At 39.6% G+C, this 24,462-nt stretch overlaps 1 protein-coding gene across 4 annotated transcripts in view; it reads left to right on the top strand.

Moving 5' to 3' along the window:
• Positions 1 to 24,462, top strand: part of CCSER1 (coiled-coil serine rich protein 1) — a 1,136,372-nt gene that overhangs the window by 691,178 nt on the left and 420,732 nt on the right. For all 4 annotated transcript variants that reach the window (XM_075929595.2, XM_075929596.2, XM_075929599.2 and 1 more), the window contains exon 9: positions 17,448 to 17,525. In XM_075929595.2, coding sequence (XP_075785710.2) covers positions 17,448 to 17,525 — 78 coding nt within the window. The remainder of the gene's footprint in view (positions 1 to 17,447; positions 17,526 to 24,462) is intronic.

Raw genomic sequence — 24,462 nt, 5'->3', positions numbered from 1 at the left:
AGATTTTCTTTCATAGACATGCAATTTAATACATAGTGTGACAGTCTAATTGCCTGTGCAGGGAAAGCATGTAGGAATATTGGCTGGAGGCAGCCTTTCTGTTTTGTAACTGGGCACTAGGTGATTATCAAACATTCCGGTGTGTCATATGTTACATGAGAGAGACAAGCTGGGTGAGGTAATATCTTTTATTGGACAAACTTCTCTTGGTGAGTAAGATGAGTTTTCAGGCTTAAACAGGTGACCTGAAAAAAAGCTCAAAATCTTTTGTCTCTCCACCAGCAGACGTTTGTCCTATAGAAGATATTACTTATACACCTTGTCTCATCTAATATCCGAGGACTAACATGATTATATCCACACTGCATACATATTATATGGGATACTCACACATTTGGCAGCTCTTTCAGTTGACCTGCTTCTTAGGTAGAACTTCACACATGTCAGAAAGCGAGACTGTTTCCCACGAAGTATCTTTTGGTAGAGAGGAAAATGCTCAGAGCAGACAGTTCATGTGTACTGACCTCATTTCTGCTAGTGAATAGTGTTGTATACTATGTTATAACTGTGGTACAGGGTTCCAAAGATGTACTAAAAAGGGAACCTAGGCAGACACATCATATCTGGCCATAACACACATGCTGAAGGAATATTGACAGTCATAAAAAATAAATCCTCAAGCTGTGTACCACACTCAAGGCCAACATCTTCCAGGAAACAACAGACTTCCTCCACAAACTCAGCAACATTGACCATCTCCCTCAAAACACCATCCTTGCCACTACAATTTGGAATCTTCCTAATACATCCACACCAAATTAATGTTGATGCAGGTATTTATTAAATTCAACTTCAAATAACCTCATTTCTGGTTTTGTCCTACCATTTAATATGAAGCAGCAAATGAAGATGACACAATAAAAAACGTCTCCCTTTGGCTGCAAACAGTGAGCTGGAGCCAATTGGAACCACAAGCCTCTGTGGCTGTGGCGTCTATAAATAAACACACCTGCATGACCAGTTAGCAGCTTTCTCAATGTGGTTTCACTTTGGGAAATTTCGCTTTAGAGTCTTGCAAACCATTTCATATGTAATTTAAACTAATCAAGAGTAATCCATTTTTATTTTAAACACAGCTTGCTTCTAAGTTTACATGGATGCCTCTCACAGACATTAGAAACTAGCAGAATATTCCAGAAAATTAGACCAGTCCAATTGGGTGCTCTCTGTCCTCTGCTTTTTTCCCCTCTCGTTAAAATATCACTGCTCCAATTTCTTGGCCATTTTCAGTCTCTAACTTGTATTCACTCTGTTCAGTCCTGAACTCTTTAATCAGAAAATGCTTTTTAAAATGCTTTTTAAACTAACAAAATATATTGTTTACACTCTAAGTTGATCCTTTTTTAGCTTGTCTGTGGTGTTCTTTTCCATGTCAGCCTGAGAATCAAATTTTGCCAGTTAACTTAATTGTGAGTTATGCATGAGGCCAAAGGGGAAAATCTGAGTCTCATTAAGTTCTATTGAGTAAAATGGAATCTCAGACCCTCAGTGTTGTTTGAAATATTATTTTCTTCCTAAAACTAGTGCCTAGATGCATGAGCCAAAAGGCCGCCATTGACGGCAAAAGGTTCTCCTGCTGCTAGTTAATTCAATGAGAATTTTGTCACTGTTCTTAGGTAGGAGCAAGATGAGGAACTGAATTGTTCCTCGTAATATAGCCAACTCTCTTGGTTCCTATGATTCATTACCAGGACAAAATAATCAGAAAAACATATTCTACTATTCGCTAATCATAACTGAGCAGCTAGCATTTTTACATGCTCTTAAAATAACTGGGGGAAGACAACCTGAGTCTAATAAGGAGTTGAGTACACTCCAACTCAAGTCTTCAAAAGTTGTTTTTGTAATGACACTGTTAAGGAGAATGGAAAAAGGTACTTAAATATGCAATGAAGCAAGTTGCATAAAAGAACTAACAAATGATACAGATCTAGAAAAGATTTTAAACTTAAATGTAGAAGATACTGCTTTCAGTCTGGGACATTATAATTTAAACGGTATGTGCCCTGCTGAAATTGTCCCCTGCCATGTGGATACAGTGGCATCTACAGTTACAGTAACAGTGGGGTCTACAATGACATCTACAGTCACACTACTTCTATAACAGTCTTTGGGATTTGCCAGGGCAGTATTTCACTCACAGGCTAGACTCTAGTTTCAGTTCAGGTATAAATACAGAGTAATCCTATTAAAAACAATGAAGTTATTTCAAATTTAAAGAAATACAAATAAGATCAAAATCTGTCTCTAAATAATTAGTGCACAGGGCATAGCCTAGGGATTGTCATGTTAGAGGAATGAATGCAAAGTGAGTTGTTCAAAAGGGGTACATCTAGACTACATGGCTCCTTCGACAGAGCCATGTAAAATGGTTTACTTGGCATAGTCAAAGAAGTGGGGATTCAAATAATCCCCGCTTCATTAAAATAAAAATGGCCTCTGCGCTGTGCTGATGATCAGCTGATCCAGCACAGCATGGCAGTCTAGACGTGGCGCGGTTGACAAGGGAAGCCTTTGTCAACCGCTGTGGTAAACCTCGTTTCCCTTACCGACCACGCTGCATCTAGATTGCCGCGCTGTGCTGGATCAGCTGATCATGGGCACAGCGTGGCAGCCATTTTCATTTTAATGAAGCGGGGATTATTTAAATCCCTGCTTCTTTGACTATGCCAAGTAAACTACTTTACATGGCTCTGTTGAAGGAGCCATGTAGTCTAGACGTACCCAAGGACATGCTCTGGTTAAAAGTCCTATATTATTAATAGTAATTTTTATGGCAACTTAGTCATGTTATGGTAGCACCTAGTATTCTCATTGTACTGGGCATTATTCAAATATTAGAGTATTTGCCTGACAAAATTTGTAAGGTAAATTTTATTAAAGTCTGTTTTAGTAAGGCCAGAAATTATTAAAGCCATTGTTAAGGTGTTAGTCTGTTCTTCACATTTCACTGAGTAGAAACAGACTAATCAGTTTCACACATTTAGTCACTTTCAAATTCATCTGCACTAGAATAATACAAATTAATGCTAATAATAGACCAAGAAAAAGTTCATTCAAAATTGTACTTACCGTATTTTCCGGCGTATAGGGCGACTGGGCGTATAAGACGACCCCCTATCTTTTTAATTAAAAGATAGGGTTTCATCTTATATCCCAGCGCCCCTCCGCCTCCTTTGCTCCCGGTGTCCCTGGTCTGCTGGAGATGGTCCCCAGCAGACCAGAGGCACCGGGAGCAAAGCCGCCAGGAGCACCTGGGCTTCCCCCCCCCCCAGCCCCTCCGCGGCTTTCAAAGCCGCGGAGGGGCTCCGGCGGGCGGGCAGCCCATGCGCGCCTGGGATGCCCCGCCGCCGGCTTCCCCCGAGGCTTTCAAAGCCGCAGAGGGGCTCCGGCGGGCGGGGCATCCGGCGTACAAGACGACCCCCGATTTTTGGGGGATGTTTTTTAACTTCAGAGGTCGTCTTGTACGCCGGAATATACGGTAAGTAGATAACATCTATATCAATATGTTTACAATTATTGAGATGCATTCTGCTTTCATAGAAAAGATAAAAATAAATCCTGATGATTCTTGGGCTATTGTGGATAATTCTCTGAAAACATCCATTCAATGTGCAGCATCAGTCAAAAATGCTAGCAGAACGTTGGGGAATCATTAAGTTAGGTCTAGATAATAAGACAGAAAATATCATATTTCCTCTAATAAATCCATGGTATGCCCACACCTTGAATGCTGTATGCAAATGTGGTTGCCCCATCTCAAAAAGATATATTGGAATTGGAAAAGGTTCATAAAATGGCATCAAATATGATTAGTGGCATGGAACAGCTTCCATATGAGGAGAGATTAATAAGACTGGGACTTTTTAGCTTGGAAAAGAGATGACTGAGGTCTAAAGTCTATAAAAGGTGTGGAGAAAGTAAAAGAAAAAGTGTTGTTTTCTCCTCATAACACAAGAATTAGGGGTTGCCAAATGAAATTAACAGCAGGTTTAACACAACTAAAAAGATATATTTCCTCACACAATGCATAGTCTTTGCATTCTTTGCCAAAAGATGTTGTGAAGGCCAAGTCAATAACAGGTGTCAAAATACAGGCCAGTTAAATTCAAGAAGGATAGGTCCATCAGTGTCTGTTAGCCAGGATGGGCAAGGATGGTGTCCCTCGCCTCTGTTTGCCAGAAGCTGGAAATAGGTGATAGGGGTCACTTGAAAAATTCTGTTCTGCTCATTTCCTCTGAAAAACCTGGCATTGGCCACTGGCAGAAGACATAACACTGGGTTAGATGGACCTTTGGTCCAATGCAGTGCGGTCATTCTCCTGATATGCTGGATAATGTATCAGACTGTTACTACTCTGAATGAAGAGATTTTCTGGTTGTACTTGTTTTCTTAAGCTAGATTAGAAATGATTGGTTAAATGTGCCAGTTTTTTCCAGTGTCATTGTTTTATTGGTGTTAACAAATCATTCCTTAAATGCAAGCTCTTCAGAGCAGGAAACTCTCTTATTGTGTGTTTTGTACAGTGTCTGGTGCAATGACATCAAAGTCTTATTTGGTTTAGGGGTACTAATGAGTGCTACTGCAATAAAGATAAATTAATAATAGCAAAGGATTTTCTTCTGTCTTATATTACATTTATTTCATACCATCTCTTTACTTCTTATGTTCAGGGCCTGATTCTCCTCTGCCCTAATTCTGCAGTAATCATTTATAATCATGCAAAGTGAGTGTGACTACACTGTGCAGTGCAGCAGAATATTGGTCCTTCATTGTGTTGCAGAACTTTATAGTGACAATATACACAGTGACTGAATCACTTAAGTTAGCAGCAAGAAGTTGCTGGAGCTTTGGCAGCTGGATAGGAAACTGATGGGTCTTTAAAACTTGACAAAGTGTAAGAGAGAGTTTGGAATCACAGGATTCTCAAAACGCCAAGCAAAGCAAACCATCTATGTAACGCAAATATGCTGGTTGGTCAGTGCCCAATGATAATCCTGACCAGTGAAAGCAGATATCACCACAATGGTACTTTTGATGGCTGCTCCTTCTCTTACGCATTAAAATCCTTATTGTGTCATTCAGTGTCTCAAATCTTATAAAAAAGTAATTATGTCATGATAAAAAAACACCCTTTTGAAGTTGCATTATTTCTTTTATTAAATGTATTCATGGTCTTTTCTTTGGTGCGGAAATAATTATAAAAACTGCATGGAAATTGGCTTTTCTTCCTTTAGACTTTCATCTTTCATACCTGGACACTGCATTTAAGTAGAAATCAAATGTAGAGACATATTTTCTTTCCCTCAAGACATAATACTTAGCATGTGATTAGCACTTTAATTTTTTTTCAATGTTTTGCAAACATCAACTAGTTTTGCAAAACTCCTCTGAGTTGTATAGGTGTATATAAATAAGGTAGGTAAACTTTTAAGGATCGTTGAGCCTTCTACTAGTGCTCACCATATTTTATGTTTTTAGAAGCCATGAGAAACCAAAGCAGCAGTGTATAAGTAGCTTCATTTTCATGTTTGTTTTTTATTAAGTAAACATGGTTATTTTGAAACTGATTGTGCCAAGTTTCTTCATATTGAGGTGCAGTATGAAGATCAAAAGACACAATAGTAAGTATAGATTATTTTATTTGGATTACATGTAGATGAAAGGGAAAAAATGGGGGCAACAGATTAAGTAACTAGGATAAGCATTCATTGTGAGAGACAAGACTAGATAATTGGAATCATGGCTTTTAGTCTTATGTTCAAATGGTGACAGCCATCTTTAGTATTTAAATCCAAATATGGAAGCTTTCTGGAGGGCGGAGGGGTTGAGTGCCTTAAAACCGTCTATGAAAAGCAGCGTTCATCTTTTGAGTGAGATTTTCATAAAGCAAGCCCTGGAGTCTGCAGGACACAGAGGCCTATGACTTATTGTCAAACTACTGTCCGCTCTGTGCTTGACTTTCCTTGTAATTGCAAAGCAGTAACAAGACATGCACCTCAGCTCAAGCTTCTTCCCCTGGTCTGGCTACTCCTACTAACTCCCACCAAGATGTCCTCTCTATTGATTTCCTTTGACCCACAGAGACATTCACCTGAGCCACAGAATCATAGCAATGTGCCTTGGAGAGGGTCTCAAAAGATCGTGTCAACTCCCGTATGCTGAGAGACAGGACCAAGTAAACCTGGAGCCAGGGGCAGACGACTGTTTTGCGGGGCCCCGGGCAGCAGAACTCTGCGGGGCCTCCCCTTTGCCACAGCGCATGCGCCATGACTCCATGCGCATGCACGGTGGCGCAACGGCACATGCGCGGGGCTTTTTTAAGCGCGGGGCCCGGGGCGGCCGCCCCGTTCGCCCTGCCCTATATCCGCCCCTGCCTGGAGCCTTCCTGTCTTTAAAAATCTCCAATGATAAGGTTGCCACAGTCTCTGGGAAGCCTATTCCAGAACTTGAACAACCCTTTTAGCTACCTTTTTTTTAATCCCTAAATCTTCCTTACTGTTGATTAGGCTCATTGTTTCGTCTTTTATCATCAGTGGACATGGAGAACAATTGATTAGTCTTTTTTATACAAGCCATTTATATATTAGAAAAATTGCAGGTGTTTCTCCAAATCTTCATTTCTGAAGATTAAACATGCCAATTTTTTATAACTTTTCCCATAGGTCAGATTTTCTAAACTTGTTAGTCTACCCGCCATCATGACCCAATAGAAATTACCCTCAAATTTAATGTTGAGTTTCAGAAGCAGAACCCACAGTGTCTCAGCAGAAGAGCTCTGTAGTCCTATACAGGATTCTACAGTCTGTCATTGTGTTGCAGTCAATACAGAACAAACTATACTGGCAAGGGAATAATAAACAGTCATGGCAGATACAAGGCCAGATTTCATGAAGTCTTTTTTGCTGTGCTAACACAGGGAAGGTCCATTTTATACTGCATTAACCAACCTTGGAGAGACAGGTGTATTTTAAATGAAGTCCCCTGAGATACAGGCAGTCCCCGAGTTACGCGGATCCGCTGCGGTTTTGCTCCCCGTGTCCTTGGTCTTCTTGGGGGGGGAGGAGGCGCAGCTAGTGCGCCCCCCCCCCCCCCCAGCAGACCAGGCTTTTGTTGTGGACCCTGGGGTAGAGCATCTGGGGTGCTGCCGGGTTGGTCCTGCAGGGACCTACCTGGCAGCCCAGCTGTTCTGTCCCAGGCTCGAGATTCAGCCGCTGTTGAAACTGATCAGTGGCTGATTCCAGGAAGCTGGGGGCAGAGCAATTCTGCCTCCAGCTTCCTGTAGTCAGCCCCTGGTCAGTTTCAGCAGCAGCGGCTGAATCTGGAGCCAGTTCCGACTTACATACAAATTCAACTTAAGAACAAACCTATAGTCCCTACCTTGTACGTAACCTGGGGACTGCCTGTATTTGTATTTGAGTATGTTGATAGTGTAATGAGGCTTTACCTGGCCTGGCCTCCTGTCTAACCTATTATTATATGTAGTGTTTACTTTGGAAATCAAGAAATATCATAGATTCTAGTAACTTAATGTCTGTGGAAATTCTCAGTTTAAAGTGGATGATTATGTACCTTTTTTTATGGTAAATACAGTCCTCATTGGAAAGCAATGCGACAAGTGATTTAGTCTGGGGGAACAGAATAAATAGTAAAAATATAAAGAAACATGGATACAAAAATAAAAAAGTAGGCCCTAGAGATTTTTATCTCTTCAAATGAGGAGAAATGTTAACCTACTGTGGATGGATAAGACAAAAAAAAAAAGCCCACACAATCTTTGATAATATAAGTCATTAGATATGATACAAACCAGGCAAATTGGATTACATACCCAGGAAACTGCAGATGTTCTGTCTGAACGAAGCATCCAAAAGAGTTGGAATTTCTTTTTTTTTGGGGGGGGGAAGGTCCTCTCCTTGAATAATATGAATACATGAAGCAATTTAGGCACTAAGCATTCCTCTTTTTGGACACTACAATTTTGAATATGAGACAAGTGGTCACAGTTTTCTTCTTGACAGGGAATTTGATGTGAGAGCATATAGCAGAATGCCTTCAACATACATCCAAACCCACCAAAAACCATTTCATTTTCTTCATTTCAGAGGAACAGTGAAATAAACTACTCAGTCATATATGTTACAGAATTTGAGATGTGTGGATAAATATCCAGGCCACACGAAGAAAGAGACATTTTCTCTTAGTCAAAAAATTCTTTGACTATAAGCAATATAAGTCTATAACTTACTTCTGCCACAGTACAGTTTCATCTGTTCTCTTGAGTCTCAGGCATGCAACACTGAGCATCTTTCTTCAAAATTGATGTCCCCAAATCCTTTTTTTTTTCTGCCTCCCATCTGGTCAAAGTCATAAGTTGATATTCTTAATCAAAAATGCTGACAAACAAAATCAATCTCAAGCCAGATCTTCAGTCCTTCAGTGCTGTGCAGTGAAACAAGGACATTATAAAAAAACAAATGCATTATTTAGCTCAATTTCTTATAAAATGTATTTTTACAACTTCTAACACTTGTTAAAATATCAGGACACATTGCTGGAAGTGTTGTTTGCTTGGCTTTAGGAAAATGCTTAATTATATCGGGGCTAGCATAATTGTCCTGCTTTTCTAATAGAAATGGCTCTTCAAAACTGCTCTCATTATCTAATTTCCTGGTTATAGTCTTTGTTTTTCTATCTTTCTTTCCCTCTCTGCCCCCTCTCCTTACTTTCTTAAAGCACTAATTTTTAAGGTTCGGGGATGGAGGGAGAAGATTAGAATATGATTTGAAACAAGAATGAAGTCCTTGACACTTTATATAGGTTTATTGCAAGTATTGAATTAAACCAGATTCAGGTAGTGTCGTTGATTCCGTTGTTTTATCATGATAACTTCAGCTCCTGAATATGTAGTCTGCTTAATGAATATGCAACATTTCTAATTTCCTCTGTTCATTTGTGTATGTGTGTGCGGCATTAGAAAGAATTAATTCACTATAAAATTATTTTTATTCAGTCCATTTCCTAAGATATTCTTTCAGTTTTGTTAGTGTTTTATAGGAAGTAGAATTATGTTTTGAGAGAGTCCAAAAGTAATGTTCTCCCTATAAAGGTATTTTAGTTCTTAACATAATTCTTAAGAGAGTCTTAACTGGTTATCAAAGAAGGTATTGTCTTTTCTTTTTTTATCAGTCTCCTGGTCTTCATGAGTTTGTTGAAAGCTTGTTTAAGCAATGCTAGATAATTAATTTCTGAATGAATATATATATGTCGGCATTCAAATAGCTTCTTATATTAGCACATGTTGAACCTCTCCAGTCCAGAACTTGCTGGTCTGGAATGATTTTAGTTAGCTGGAGGTCCACTTTTCATGGGTGTAGCCAACTTTCCCATGGTCCCATAACATTGTTTACAGCCACCAGATCTAGCTCTCAGTGTTCTGTTATTTAGCTGTAATTTACCCCTAAATATCTTCTAACAGCCCTATATGTAGTGTCAGTGTTGGTGATGCTGCTAGACAATGTTGACCTCCCATTATCCAGAAAATTCTCTCATTTGGAACCAGTCAGGTCCCAACGGTGCTAGACTAGAGAGCTTCAACCTCTTAACAAGTGATAGCATCAAATGACCTTAATATATTTGAATATAAAACATCTTATTCAGATAATTATGCTATCTAACAGTCATGTAAAGGGTTATGTTTAGGTAGGATATGTTTCTTTTGAGATCTATATTTACAAGTTTTTTTCTATCTTGAGATCTTGAAAAACAAAAAATGTTTTCCAGCGTTGAAGAATTAAGACTTTAGTGTACCTGTATTTACAAAAGAATGTAATTACAATAAAGATATTTCTTATATTCTTTCTGTGGTTACAAACTTAAGTTTAGCTTTTTGAAAAGGGGAGTTGATATAGGCCCACTTTACCTGCAAATTTATTGGTCTGATGATACAACACTAGATCCCCATTGCTTTAGAAATGAATGCTTTACATGGATGGTTATTTCTTAGCATAGTCCCTTTAGCTTTCTGTTACAGCAATTAAGCATCTTTTATACATATATTTTACCAAAGAGTATATCTTTTAAAAATAGTACAAATAAAAAGATCCAGTTTAATCAAGGTAAAGTATTAAATGCAACGCTGTGTCTTTATAAACGTTCTTATGATAATATACATTTTATGCCCATAAAGCCCTGATTTTCTTTCCTGATATTTGCTTATCCTTGGGAGATAAAGAAATTCCAAGAGGTTTCTACTAGGGATGTTAAATATCAGTTATTTGAATAGTCAGTTAACCTCATGATTTCTTATTGGTTAGTCGACTATTCTATAGACCCCAGGGGGCGGGGCAGGGCCGGTAGCTAGTGCACTCCAGCCCCACTCCCGAGGAGACCCGTCACCCCACACTGCTGTGTCTTAATCAGAGGCAGAGCACGGGGTGCCAGGCAGGAGCTGGTCTGCGAGGGGAGCCCCTCGCAGACTGGCTGCCTGCCACGCTGCGCTGCTGCCTCTGATACAGAAGCAGCAGTGTGGGGTGGCAGCAGCCCCTGTCCAGAGTGGTGGTGGCTGAGCTCCCGGTCCCAGTCTGAGCCGGAACTGAGCAAAGCTGCCTGCTTGTCTGGCTCCTAATACACTTTAACTGCAGAGCCATAGCGGAAGTAAGTCCTGGACCCAGTGAAAGCCAGGACTGAGCCGGGCTGCTGGCCAGCCTGCTAAAAATTTTACTGGCAAGGGGTTGGGGGGAGGGGGGAAAATGTGTGTAGTCATAGCATTAACCTATACACTTTTGCTTATCGGTGACTTGGTTAATTGACTAAACTATTACATCCCTAGTTTCTACTTTAACTAGCTTTAACGTTTTACAGCCTAACAAGCTAAACCTAATGTGGTATTGTTATATTGTTAAGTACTATGGCTATAACATGCTTGTAGCTATATCTGAATGTTCAGTAAAAGCACAGAGTTATAATGAGCAAAAATATAAATTATAATCGTCAGATTATATTTTGACATCAATATTGAGGTGTCTTACCAATGGCAGAGGCTGTACTAAGTATTTTGCTGCCTTAGCCGAACTGCAGATATGTTCACTGCTCTGGTCCACGTAGTCTATTCTATCCCATTTTGTCTTTTTGCCCATATACCTGCATATTCATAGATCTATTTAATTTAATAGATTGAGAATAACTTTTTAAGAGTTTTAAAATGTTCATCTTTCCCCCCCCCCCTTTGCACACATTTCTTTTTTCTCTCTTAGAATTTTACTTTATTTTGTTTCTTGTGGTTAGTGTTTGTAAAGTTGTTCATGGTTTTCACATTGTCACAAATATTCTCCCTATTTACTTTTACCATCTTGATGCCTGCAGTCCCCCTTGTGCTTCTCCTAGTAAGAATTCCTGAGGAAACATCTGATTTTTTTTAAATTAATTAAAACAGTGTCATAGATGTTGTACGTGGAATTTGAGATGTCAGAGAGAGTTTTCAAATTGTACTTCATTATATATAATTGCTTTTACTCAAAATCAGATTAAATGAATATTAGTTGAATTTATATTTTTATTTTTAATTTTATTAAATTTCAATTAAATATCAGTTTCACTCTCAGGAGGGAAGTGTCCATATGAGAAGGTTTTCACTTCGGTTAATGAGTTATTTTCATTTGTGGCTTCAATAACTGAGGCAACAAAAAATGATGCAGTGAGACATTCCTTGGTCAACACTTCATTACATAAATACAAATGACCTCTCATTGACCTGGAAGAAAATGTGCACTCAACTATGGTATGAAGTATTTTTTGTAAAGTATTCCACATCTTTTTTGAGAATGCGGTTTTCAGAAATGTAAGATGACCTGAAAGCAAACACCACTCTGTCTCCCTCACTCAGGTATAGTAATTTTGGGGTCTCAGATGAATGACTCTTGGATAAGAACTGCACATTGCTGCATCACTCTTGGGGAGGAAGGAAAAAATTTGGGAAGTCAACCCCTTATATGCCCTGATTTTGTAGTCTACTGAAAATTGTTTTTGGTTTGTTGTATTTAATACAGAATAAGAGGTAATAAGAACACACATTATATTAAAGAGAGATGTTTATCTGTTCCATATTTATGAAAGTCACTTGGAAGTTGCTCTTTTGCTTTGTTGATTGGAGCTTTACTTCAAAATCTTAAACTTTTAGACTAGCATGATTTAAATAGATGATATAATTCTTGCTGAAGGGTATATTTTTATATGATGAGTGAAAGGTGAAATTCATTAGAAAAACATAGGTTTTGATTGTGCATCTCTTTGCCATGTCTTAAACTTTTCAACAATAGTAGGCTGTACACATGGCAACATTTCCAGAAAATATGCCACTCGGTATTTAAACATGTGGTAGAGATTGTCTCTCTATCCAGATATACTGGAAGGATGGTAGTTTAATTATGCCGCGACTTTAACATCTATGTGTACCTGGCAGCTGACAGTGTATGGAGCAGGTAATTGCATAATAATTTCAGTATATACCCGGGGGCTTCTGTCAGCTCTTCCCTTTATCTGTCCTGCTCCCCACTCAACCCAGCAAGATTTCTAGATGCTACTTTGGAGGGAAATATGCTCAGCATTGACCCTTGGTGGTAGGAAGTGGATCATTAGAATTTTTTTTTAAGTTTCTCCCCTAAACATATCGCTAGCACATGAAGTCACTGAAGTGCAAGAGCAAAGGTGTTTTGTTACTCAGGCTGGTAGGGATGGAAGAATTCAAGGAAATTCTTTTTGGGGAATGATTGTCAGCTTTCATTCTCTCGGGGTATGTCTACACTATAGTTATTATAATTATAGTTATTTTGAAATAACGTGTCTACACACAAAAGGCATTTCGAAATAGCATTTTGCTATTTCGAAATAGCATGTCCACACTGAGTGGACTCTGAATCGCATTTAAGGCTGGCCAGAACTAGTTCCAGCAGGGCACCAGGTCAGGACTTACTGTGTGGGGCTGCTGCCTGAGGCTATTTGAGGTCTGTGCTTAAAGCCAGTTCTCAGGTTTCCCTGTTTGCTTGTCTACCTCAATGAGGGTATGTCTACACTACCCCCCCAGTTCAAACTAGGGGGGGTAATGTAGTCATACGGAGTTGCAAATGAAGCCCAGGATTTGAATTTCCTGGGCTTCATTTGCATAAAGCCGGCCGGCGCCATTTTTAAATGCCGGCTAGGTCGGACCCTGTGCTGCGCGGCTACACGTGGCACGGACTAGCTAGTTCGGATTAGGCTTCCTAATCCGAACTAGCTGTACACCTCGTTCCATGGGGAGCGGTGGAGGGCTGGCTGCCAGTTGCTTGCTGGCTCATGTTTTGGGGCCAGTGGGTCGGGGGAGTGACTGCTGGCTCTGAGCTGGCAGTGCAGAGGCACTGTGGTCAGAGTCTACCCCTTTAAGGGCTCTGGGGAGGGGGCAGGGAGAGAAGTGTTCTTGATTGAGGCTGGAGTGGCCACCAGGGCACCCTGGGAAGGCTGGAGGTCCCCTATTTTGAAATAAGTGTCTACATAGCACTTTTGTCTCTGCGTGCTCTGGTTGCCCTCACTCTGGACACCACAGCACTGTGCAACATGGAGCCAGAGCTGCCTCTGGGCACTCTGGTGCTCCTCTTGGATGCGTTGCTGCGAGCCTGGCTGCACTTTCTGCAGGCTGCCATCCGGGAAGTCCATCAGGGGGCTGTCAGTATCCAGGAGGCCCTGTGGGAGAGCTTCCACCCTGAGGAGCACTAAGTGCCTCCCTGGTCTGCCACACGGGGGGCTAGTGCCCCATTCCTCCTTCCACTTACCCTTCCCTAACTTGATGTCTAATAAAATACACATATTTTCATGAACACAAACTCTTTTTATTTACCAAAACTGAGGGGAAGGGAATGAAACTCTGGTGAGACTGGGGAAAAGAGGCAGGAGAGGGGAGAAGAGTGTGTGGGAGAGGGGAGAGGGAAACGTGGGAGGAGGGAGCTGGAAGGGGGAAGCAAGGGGAAGAAGAATCTCAGGGCTCAGGGTTCGGGGTCTTGCTGGACCAACTTGATTGTCATGTAAACCTGCTCCTGGGTTCGCATGTGGCCTTTGGTGGCCAGGCTGGCAGCTATCCTGCCATAGATGACCGTGTTTCTCCGTCTAGTGTGGAAATCATGGACATTGGGGCATCCCCCCCAAACCTGAATGAGGTCCATGATCTTTACTCTGGACCAGGAAGGCACCCGCCTTCTCCGGGTCCTGGCAGGCTCCTGGGAGCTGGCAGACTGCTCCTGGGGAGCGGTGGAGGGCTGGCTGCCAGTGGCTTGCTGGCTCATGTTTTGGGGCCAGTGGGTCAGGAGGAGTGACTGCTGGCTCTGAGCTGGCAGGCTCGGAGCTGGCAAAGGCACTGTGGTCAGAGTCTGTCCCTTTAAGGGCTCTGGGGAGGGGGCAGGGAGAGAAGTGTTCTTGATTGAGGCTGGAGTGGCCACCAGGGCACCCTGGGAAGGCTGGAGGTCCCCTATTTTGAAATAAGTGTCTACATAGCACCTATTTCGAAATAGCTATTTCAAATTTGGCATTATTCCTCGTAGAATGAGGTTTACCAAATTCGAAATAAGCACTCTGCTATTTCGATTTTATTTTGAAATAGTGGTTTGGCTGTGTAGACGCTAGTAAAGTTATTTTGAAATAAGGGCTGTTATTTCAAAATAACTTTGCTGTGTAGACATACCCTCACACCCACATTCTGTCTTCTATCATAAAACATGGTAATATTCTTGGTACAACCTAGGAAGTTATTTACATGCGTAAATGAAGTGCTTCAGTCTAATTTACACAGTGTCACAGCTACTTCAGATAGTTCAGTATTGATGGCATGCTAATTTCTGAAGCACAGGCTTTAATGAAGGTATAGTAGTTATGTGAGTTAGCATAGTAGCTATTTCTTGTTGGATTAGGAGGAAAGAAAGCAAAACCCATGCTTGCATTAGGGCATGGATCTCTGAAGAAAACATGTTTTGATGTTTTCTCATCAAGTAAAACATGTTTGGTGCCTCAATGATGGTACCTTAACATAACTATATTTAAGGTTCCATATCAGCAAAGTGCTTAAGCAAGTGATTTATTCATGATGTTTATGGACTGCTCACATGCTCAGAGTTAAGCATATGTGTAAGTGCTTTACTGGAAAGGGACTTAAATGTTTAAGGTCTGTGCACAGATAATAGCTACATAAACATCCATAATTTTACGTGTTGTGACACTGTGGGGCTGACGGGATTCCACCAGGGAAAGCGATAGTCCTGTTGGTCTGATAATCACTCCACTTAGCAGATCTGAAAATGCTACTATCAGATGCACTTATCTTAAAGAATGTATCCATTATATGACAGGGCATGAGGAGAATTGTTTCCCTTTACTAATGTAAGCTGCACCAGGGGTAGCAATGAAGGGATCCTCTGTGAGGATTTGAATTACCCGTGGCATGCGCGTTCTTGAAGGGCCTTGAAGAGGGGTTAAACAGAAGCAGGCAGCCTTCTGTATGACCATAGGCCAGAGTGGTGCACTAAGCAGGTGACCTATGTTACTACTAGTGTAGTTGTCAGGACTTGCAACACCCATGTCATCAAGAAGGAAAACTGAAATGGTGGAATCAGCAAGATAATGGGAAGGGAAGAAGCAGTTTGTTTGTTGGCTGAACAGCAGCAATGGAGGCAAGTAGTTTGCTGCAGTGGAGGGAACATACAGTGGGGCAGAGGATTGGACTTGATGACCTCTGAAGGTCCTTTCCAGTTCTATGATTCTACGGTGTGTGTCCCAAAAAGTAATGTGAGTGCTCTTGGGGGATGACTTAAAAACAAAGCATGCCCGGGCAGATGGACTCCTGCTTTTGGGGACATGAGGCATATTAAGAGGAGTTGCTTTTGGAATGAGAGTCTGTGGGAAGGGACAAACCCTGCAAACCAATATAAAGAGAGTCAGAGAGAGCAGGAGCCATCTGTGTGTTCACATATGTGTCCACCTGGAATGCTTGAGGTGAGGGAAATGAGAGGCAGTGATGAGTGTTTCTACTGTGATTGAGAGGTGGGAGGAAATGAAAGTCAGAACTGCCTCCTGGAAAAATGTGACTAAAATGTGGGGATGCCCAGAGAATGGCAGGGTCACATTGGTGTTCGGGAGAAGGGTACAAACACTGAGGCTGCAGTGCAAGTGGAAGTTGCAAAAGTGTGTAAGAATCAATGGGAATATGCTGCTATGGAGAGAGCCTAGCCTCTGGCCCTGAGGGAGAGCATCTGACTGAAGAGATTTAGGAGACCCTGGAAGAAAGAGAATGCCTGCTCATTCTGGTGAATGAACTTTAAGGGTAGAAAGAGTCTGGGAATGCAGACCACCCAATCCCATAGTAATCAATGGGTGTCAGTTAAAGGTAGGGGGAGGAGCATTCCCTGAGGTATAGTTTGCATTGCGGTGGGAAGGTTCTAAGTGGAGTAGTGAGAATATGTAACCAGGTGGCTGCCTCTTAAGGCTGGAAGTAGCTCCCCCTGATTACAGCAAGAGTCTCCACAGGATGATTGCCCTATAAAGGGCTCTATGATGAAGTGTGAAAGCTAAGGAAACTGTTAGTGTCTGCAAAGAGTATGACAAGCTCTTGAGGTGGAAATAGCTGGAGACATCATCTTCAAGCAATGGAGAGACTGCAAAGACCCATGTAGGAAGGTCTGGGGAGAGGAAGAGTTATGAAAGGAGTTTATTTGGTGTGTGGGGGGGGGGGCTTATTTTTTTTTAGATCTTATTTTATATGAATAAAGCTGGTCCCCTTGCGGGGGGGGGGGGGGTTTGATCAAGAAAAAGAAGGACGTGAAGTTTATTTAAATAGCTCAAGAGAGGAAATGAAGCTGGTTGACTAAAGCATGATCCTGAGCCATGAGGGGAACACAGGAGGCAACCATTTCTGTTGTAGTGGGATTTTTTTTTAATTGCAGATTTTTTAAAAATCAGTGCGCTCGCTCTCTCTCCCTCCACTCTCACTCAAATTGACTAAATAATTGACCCTGGTTCTCAGAAAGCTTTTCAGTGAAGATGTGGCATCTACAGAAGTGCTTGATTATCAGAGTTCTTAATCTGCTCCTGAAGAAGGTTTCCATGCATCACATTACATGATATCCCCTCAGCACTTATGAGTCATGCATACTCTCCATTTATGAGCTCTCTGCCCACTTAATAAATGGATCAGTTGATACTTAAGATAGCAGTACCAGGAAAACAAATCTCCCAGGGATAATAGTACCATGATAACTCTATTTCCAAACAGATGTCAATGCACAAGTTTTGCACTTATTATCTTGATGTTAATAGCTCAAAAGCCCAGTAAAGATGAATATGACTTACCTACAATATGTTGTTTGGTTTTGCAGGAGAAGGCTCAACATTTGCAGAAGACTCTCGCTTCCCAAGCAGATAAATCCACACAGACTGAACTTGTAGGCCATGATGTAAGTAGCTGTGTTACACAGAATTTTTTGTTTTCTTTAGTGGTAGTCAGATTTTGATCACCCTATTTACCTCTGCTGCTGCTATGTCCAAGTATTCATTTAATAGGATTTAATGGAACACCATTCCTCTTTTGCTTCTAAATGATTCTCAAATGCCTTCTGTAACAGAAAAAGATAATTAGAGCTACCTGCCAGCATACCAATATCATATTAATTGCTTGTTTTCCCAACAGCCCCAATATACTCTCTTCCATTACTATAGGCACGAACTCATCTAGGATGATGTGTATTCATATTCTTTTAAAAAAGCATTTGTGCATTTATTAACAGTGTAATGAAGTCATTATGTATGTAATCATCATTGACTAAGCAAGTCACTTTCACACTCTGTTATTTGACAAAAGACACAACTTTGCAAAGAACTTGACATTAATATTTTAATTGTTGGGTATCCGCAGGGAATATTGCAAGTACTTTAATTGAAAATTAGAATTTCCTTCCTGGTGTGAAAATATCATCTTTGTACTTGGTGAAATGGTCTAAACCACAAATATAAGATTAGAAAATGGGACTGTCACTGGTAGAATATTCAGACACAGTTGTTTGCCTATAGGTTGAGATTCTTTTTATGCCTTGAACAGTTATTGGCAAAGAGTGTTCAGATGTTAAATATCACACAGGGCTCGTCTACACTGGCCCCTTTTCCGAAAGGGGCATGCTAATTTCACAGGTCGTAATAGGGAAATCCGCGGGGGATTTAAATATCCCCCGCGGCATTTAAATAAAAATGTCCGCCGCTTTTTTCCGGCTTTTAGAAAAGCCGGAAAAGAGCGTCTACACTGGCCCCGATCCTCCGGAAAAAGGCCCTTTTCTGGAGGATCTCTTATTCTTTGAAGTAGGAATAAGAGATCCTCCGGAAAAGGGCCTTTTTCCGGAGGATCGGGGCCAGTGTAGACGCTCTTTTCCGGCTTTTCTAAAAGCTGGAAAAAAGCGGCGGACATTTTTATTTAAATGCCGCGGGGGATATTTAAATCCCCCGCGGATTTCCCTATTACGACCTGTGAAATTAGCATGCCCCTTTCGGAAAAGGGGCCAGTGTAGACGTAGCCCCATAGTATAGCTACAGCCACAATATTTTTATAAATCAAGCAGTTTGCTACCATTCTTGCTGCCAAAGCTTGTCATATACAGTAATGCCCTGATTCTGCAGTGAAGTGCATGCAGATGGATTTTTATGCCTGTGTAGAGTCTCATTGAGTTTATGAATAGTTCTGTGCTGACTCCTGGGTCTCCCTGTGCACATAAGGGGTCTGAGTGTTTTTTTCTTATGCATACAGAGTCAGCTATCCATGTGAATGTAAAACCATGCATATTTTAGTTAGAAAATTCTATTATTTCTATCACATTTAATACACTGACTTTAATTTCATGAAACTGTAGTAACCTTAAATGTGTATCAAAATATATAGTTACCAGGAGAACAATAATTTGAAGTTTATTTGGCAAAAATAGTTTTATACATAAAACTAACAGCACAGCCCCCAATTCAGAAAAGCATTCCTTTTCAGGAAAACATTTTATGGACATGTTCAACTTTAAGCAGTAGGATTAAGCATGTGCATAAAAATAAGCATATTCTTTAAGTGCCTTCCTGAATAAGAGTAGACACAAATATGTGATTCAATGCTTTTCTGAATAAATGCCACAAACAATACCCTCATCGGGTGTTAAGAAACCGTCTTGTATAAGAAAAGTGTTGGCCATGATTTAATATACTTCTACATCTCACTCTAGTATTCAGTTTTTATAAAGGTTTTTAAAAATGTCATGTTAATTTTCTTTTTTTAAGTCATTTTTGGTCCTTGTTTTTGTTTGCCCAGATTTCTCTTTGGAATCAGTAACAATGTCCATGCCATCATAGTCTGCTGCATAATTGTGAAATGATAAGAAAACCTGTGGGAAATATTAAAACTTGGTAACTGCTTCAGTGCTTTGGGATAACAACAAATGCATTCAGTAAGGTGATTCTCATATGGTCAGGTCCTGTTTCACTGCACCTATTGCTACTATTGGTTGAAGGAAATTGGTTATCAACCACAAGAGCTGAGTCTATTGCAAGCCTTATCTTTCATATTTAGGCACCATTTCCATTCAATAGGTGAACGGTATTATTTTAAATTGTTGTGAACTGATGTTGAGAGAAACTGTAATATCTGAAATATCAAGCTACAGCGATCCATCTTAGTATCTGACAGTTTTCTTCAGAATTTTGCTACCAGAAGAGCCTGTTCTTTCATGTTACACCAGGTGCTGAAAACAGCTGTTTTTCTCTCCCATTCTTACATTGAATTTCCCCTCTCACTTAAATTGAAAATGTCTTTGTCCCTTTAATTTCTTGGCAGAAAGTTAAACACTAAGAAAAGCTAGGATGTTTGGGATCTCAAGAGATATTGTTGAGATACTAGAGAAAATGCATTTTAAAAGGAAAAATAAAAGTACTGAAGCTAAGTGACAGCTGATCTTCCATAGTTTACCATGTTTACTTCCTGATTGTGTCTTGTATATAGAAGATTACACTGCTAGGGAAGGAGATGCTTATCTTTAAAGTGCAGCTCAATGCTTATCAAGTTGGCACCATACCACATGTTAGTTTTAATTTTAATCAAATATGTCTTTTACATTGTGTTTTCAAAGTTGTCATGGGAGGAGTTATCACAATGTAAAGGAAATCATTTTTCATTTCCAGTAAATGCATCTTAAAGGGGTGTAAATCAAACTAATAATCAACCAGCAAAAGCTACAGTAATTCCAGGAACCAAGCCCTTAAGCAGAGCCTGAATTTAGTGGCAGTAATGTACTCTGCTTATGAGAACATAAACTATGGACGTACACATTACTTTCTTCCCATTCCACACCTCTACATCTGCAGTAAGCCAGCTGTGTGACATAGTCAACTGAAATTATTATTGAGGAATTTCAGGTGAAGTCATAATTTGTGGGAAATCATATTTATAAGTAGTTAAACAGTAGCTATAAAAATGAATCCATAATGTGTGTGTGAAATACTACCTCATGTATGAAGGGTTTCAAATAGAGATAAGCTGGATAGAAAAAACTGTATTGATTGGTGTCAGGGTCATAAAGTTGTGTATACTTCAAAACACTTTAAGAACTGGGAGGTGATCAAGTCAGTAGTCATCATTTTTGAGCAGTGAGTAAACAATAAAGCCAGGGTTATTGCACACTCTTTCTCTCTTTTTTTAAAATCAGCTGTCTCTTAAATAATAGTGTGCCAACAAAATTTCAAGTTTGCCCAGTGTTCCTACTGTGCTATAGTTGGCATGATCATCGTATTTTCTCACATAACTTATTGTGACATGGCAACATACGGAGATATGGAATTTTCTGATTTGAAACAACATAGCTGTCTGGATCAATTTTTCTTATATAGAATACTTGGAGAAACCGTAATAAAGATAACAAGAAAATGGAGAAAAGTGAAATAATATTTTCCTTCGCATGAGTAAATGATGGCAATGCTAATCGGGATAAAGTAGAGCCAAGACATAAAAAGTGGGAGAGAGAACAAGCAAATAAGTAACACTTTTCTTTTTTTACAATTTTACATTTTATATATATTCTTTTTATAGTTTTTTATTTTATTCATGTGTTAGCTTTTTGTTCCCTGGATGCTTCTCATCCTTAGTACAAGGTGCAGTCATTTTCTCATTGAAGTCTTTTGCAATTATACTCACGGTCTTGGTTTGTCTATGACGTTTTATTGAGCAAAATACATTTCCATTTAAGCGTACTTGTTTATATGCATCTGGCTATAAATGTGTATCTTCTGTTTGAATGTATCTACAATAAAATGTATGAGAGGAACATGTATATATGTAAATTGGAAAAATATGAACTCTTTGGTGCTGATATAACATTAGGTTTCTATGTTTAAACACACAGGCCAGAGTATGCAAAATGTTAAGGTTCTCCCAATAACAATTCACCCGTACTGTAAATATTTTATATTGCATGTGTAGCCTACATCTAATAGCCTAATTAGTATCTGAAAGTATTATATGTGCAGTCTACATGAATCACGGTATAAAAGCTTTACACATAAAATCACAAGAGGCAGGTAATTAAGAAGTCAGTATTCTATTAACACTAATTCACCCACTCTGTACATGTATAATACTGTCAACATTCATCACTTTGCAGTGATGATGAGTTAGGGTTATCCTGAAGACCGTAAAATTTGCATTCTCTGACATTTTTCTCTTACAATAATAAATTTGTGTTTGTTTAGCATTGTATTTGGAAAAAAACTATTTTGCATATGCTTTTTAAAAAGGTTTGTAAAATGTACTAATGCTGTTTTCTCTCACTCTCTAGCTTCTAATGAATGAAACCTTGCTTCACCGCCAGCATATCACTAAATGATTTCTTAAAGTATTTTTTTAATACAGAATATATTACGATATGGTATTATATAAAGGTTTTATTTGCACTTTTTTTGGGTGACCTGTGTAACTCATGAATGGCTTTAATAATAATTCATCCACTACTAATAGTCTGTGCTACCAGATAATGTAGTGTACACTATATATGGAAACACAAGACTGTAGAGCATATCAGACTGTATACTATATATAAGTTTCTAAAATGATATTTTGTTTTTTAAGGTCCACTTTCTTAGGAGATATCATGGCTAAGAACTTGAAAATACCTGGGCTGCAAAATTTGGTTCCATATACTGAAGGTCCCAGAGTACATGGATAAGTGTGTCTAGATCAGTTTGGGTCACGGTCTATGTCTAATAAAAACACTGATGAGCTGTGGGAAATAGCCCGTGGTTAAAAGGTACTTTTGCCTGGCCTGAGCTTTGATGAGCTGTAGAAGTGAGCCAAAGTCTCTCGAAGCCAGTGTGATTGGTTTGAATTCAGGGAGTCCTGGATCTTACCATACCTTACTTTAGTGCCTCTGTTTTTCATGACTGAATATTTCCTGTCCTGCAACTGAATACATGCATTTTTGTGGGTATGGCATAAAGGTAGGAAGGAATCAAAGAAATTCAGAATGTAAGAAACAACCCAGATGAAGAGCGTTAATTAGTTACAGAGTGCATGTAAGGTGGCTAAGTAAGATTAATTTAGATCCTCCCTTTTGTCTGCAATGTAACATGTGGATATCACCACTGTAATATGTTAACATAATTATAGCTAGAGTCTGACAATTTAAAATGACCAACAGGCCTGCTTTCTTTGAAGGGAAATTATGGTTTGGCAATCCTTCGTTGCTAGCAGACTTTTGAGGGACATATATATTCTATTCCTTTTCCTTTTTCTACTGTTCAGCACTCTGGGAATTTCTAAATAGAAACCTCTACGTAAAGGCAGTATAAAATAAAAGAAAGATGGCTTAGCTGTCAATTGGAAGGTATGATGACAGTGTAGCTTCTGATTTTTTTTCTTGCTTTAGCTGTGGTGTCCAATGCTTAGTTCAACTTCCATATCAGTTAAACAGTGCAGTTCAGCTTGCCAAAAGAAAAAAAAAATCAGTCATTCATAATGAGGTACAGTAGCACTGCTCTCATTTGCTCACAATGACCACTTTACTACCTCCCCAAATGGGAAGTAAAATACTGTCAAGATTGTGTATGTCTGTGTGCACACATGTGCGTGAGAGAGCGCACTCTTGGGCAATTAAAGGAAAACAGGTTGGAATGCAAAAACGGTTGCACAATAATCCGCTTTCATTATACTGCAAATTGACAAGAGACCTCAACCATCCGTTTGCAGTAAATGTGATCTGCGTTATAAGGGCCAGAAGTGAGAGTCATATGAAAACAAATTCAGAATCTCTCAGAAAGGTTTGTGGCACCATGGATTTTGTGATGTGGGAAATCGCTAAATAAATGATGAATATGTCTTAAATAATCAATGCCGATTTAACCTCCTTCACCTACTTTTGACTGCACTGGCTTATTTTATTATGAGCTCAAAAAATAACATGTATGTCAGTTGGGTTATTAGAACAGGATGGAAAATTAACAGTTATAGTCAAGAAGCAATGCAGCCAATTACAAGATTATATTAAATTGTAGGACAAATTCTTCTGATTATGTCCAATATATAAATAGATTCTTCAAAGTAATATACATACTCATCCTCTAAATATTTTATAACCTATGTCACTGCAAACATCACCTGGATGAAAATATTTTTGAATGAAGAACCAAATATACATAGAGAAGCTATCAGTTTCTATTGCTAAAGGAATTCAAACAGTAATGCTATTTTGCTATCGTGATCTGGTGGTTTGGATTAAGAAGGAAGTTGTTAAGTACTTTATTTTATTCCCTTTGAAATAGGAGTCCTTAATCTCCCTCACGTGTCTCCCTCTGCTCACACTGAACTGATGTTGATAATACAACAGGATTTTTTATTGTATTTTATTTGTTATTTTAGTGAAGATAAAATTAACTATGGGCCTGTTCCAAGCCCTGTAAAGTCATTTGCTCCTCTGGACTTTGGATTTCGCCTTATGCTTCTATTAGTGGTGATATTAAACCAGGATGATCTTAATCATGATGTACTCTTTATTATTGCCAGTGTGTGCCAATATTTTCTTTGTACAGTAACTATAAACACAAATTGCCTTTTTTTAACCTTTTGACTAACAGCGGCATTGTGTGTACACATCCCTAAATAGATTCTTTCTCTCTACTGTAGTTCTGTAATCTAGGCCAAATTATTCCCTCCCAAAGACATAATAATCACTGGGAGTGGTTTCCAAGCAAAACTCACCTGAAGGAGTTTCTTGCTCTTCTTGTCCTCTGGGAGGAAGATCGGAAGGGGAGGGGAGAGAAGAAAGAACCAATTCCAAAGAATGTTGATCATGTTAAATTTACAGATGAATTGCAGCTCTGCTGTTT

The sequence above is a fragment of the Pelodiscus sinensis genome, chromosome 4, assembly GCF_052426305.1.
Source record: "Pelodiscus sinensis isolate ZL-2025 chromosome 4, ASM5242630v1, whole genome shotgun sequence".
NCBI classification, from domain to species: domain Eukaryota; kingdom Metazoa; phylum Chordata; order Testudines; family Trionychidae; genus Pelodiscus; species Pelodiscus sinensis.
The sequence above is the reverse complement of the archived record's forward strand: the minus strand, read 5'-3'. Positions and strand labels throughout refer to the sequence as shown.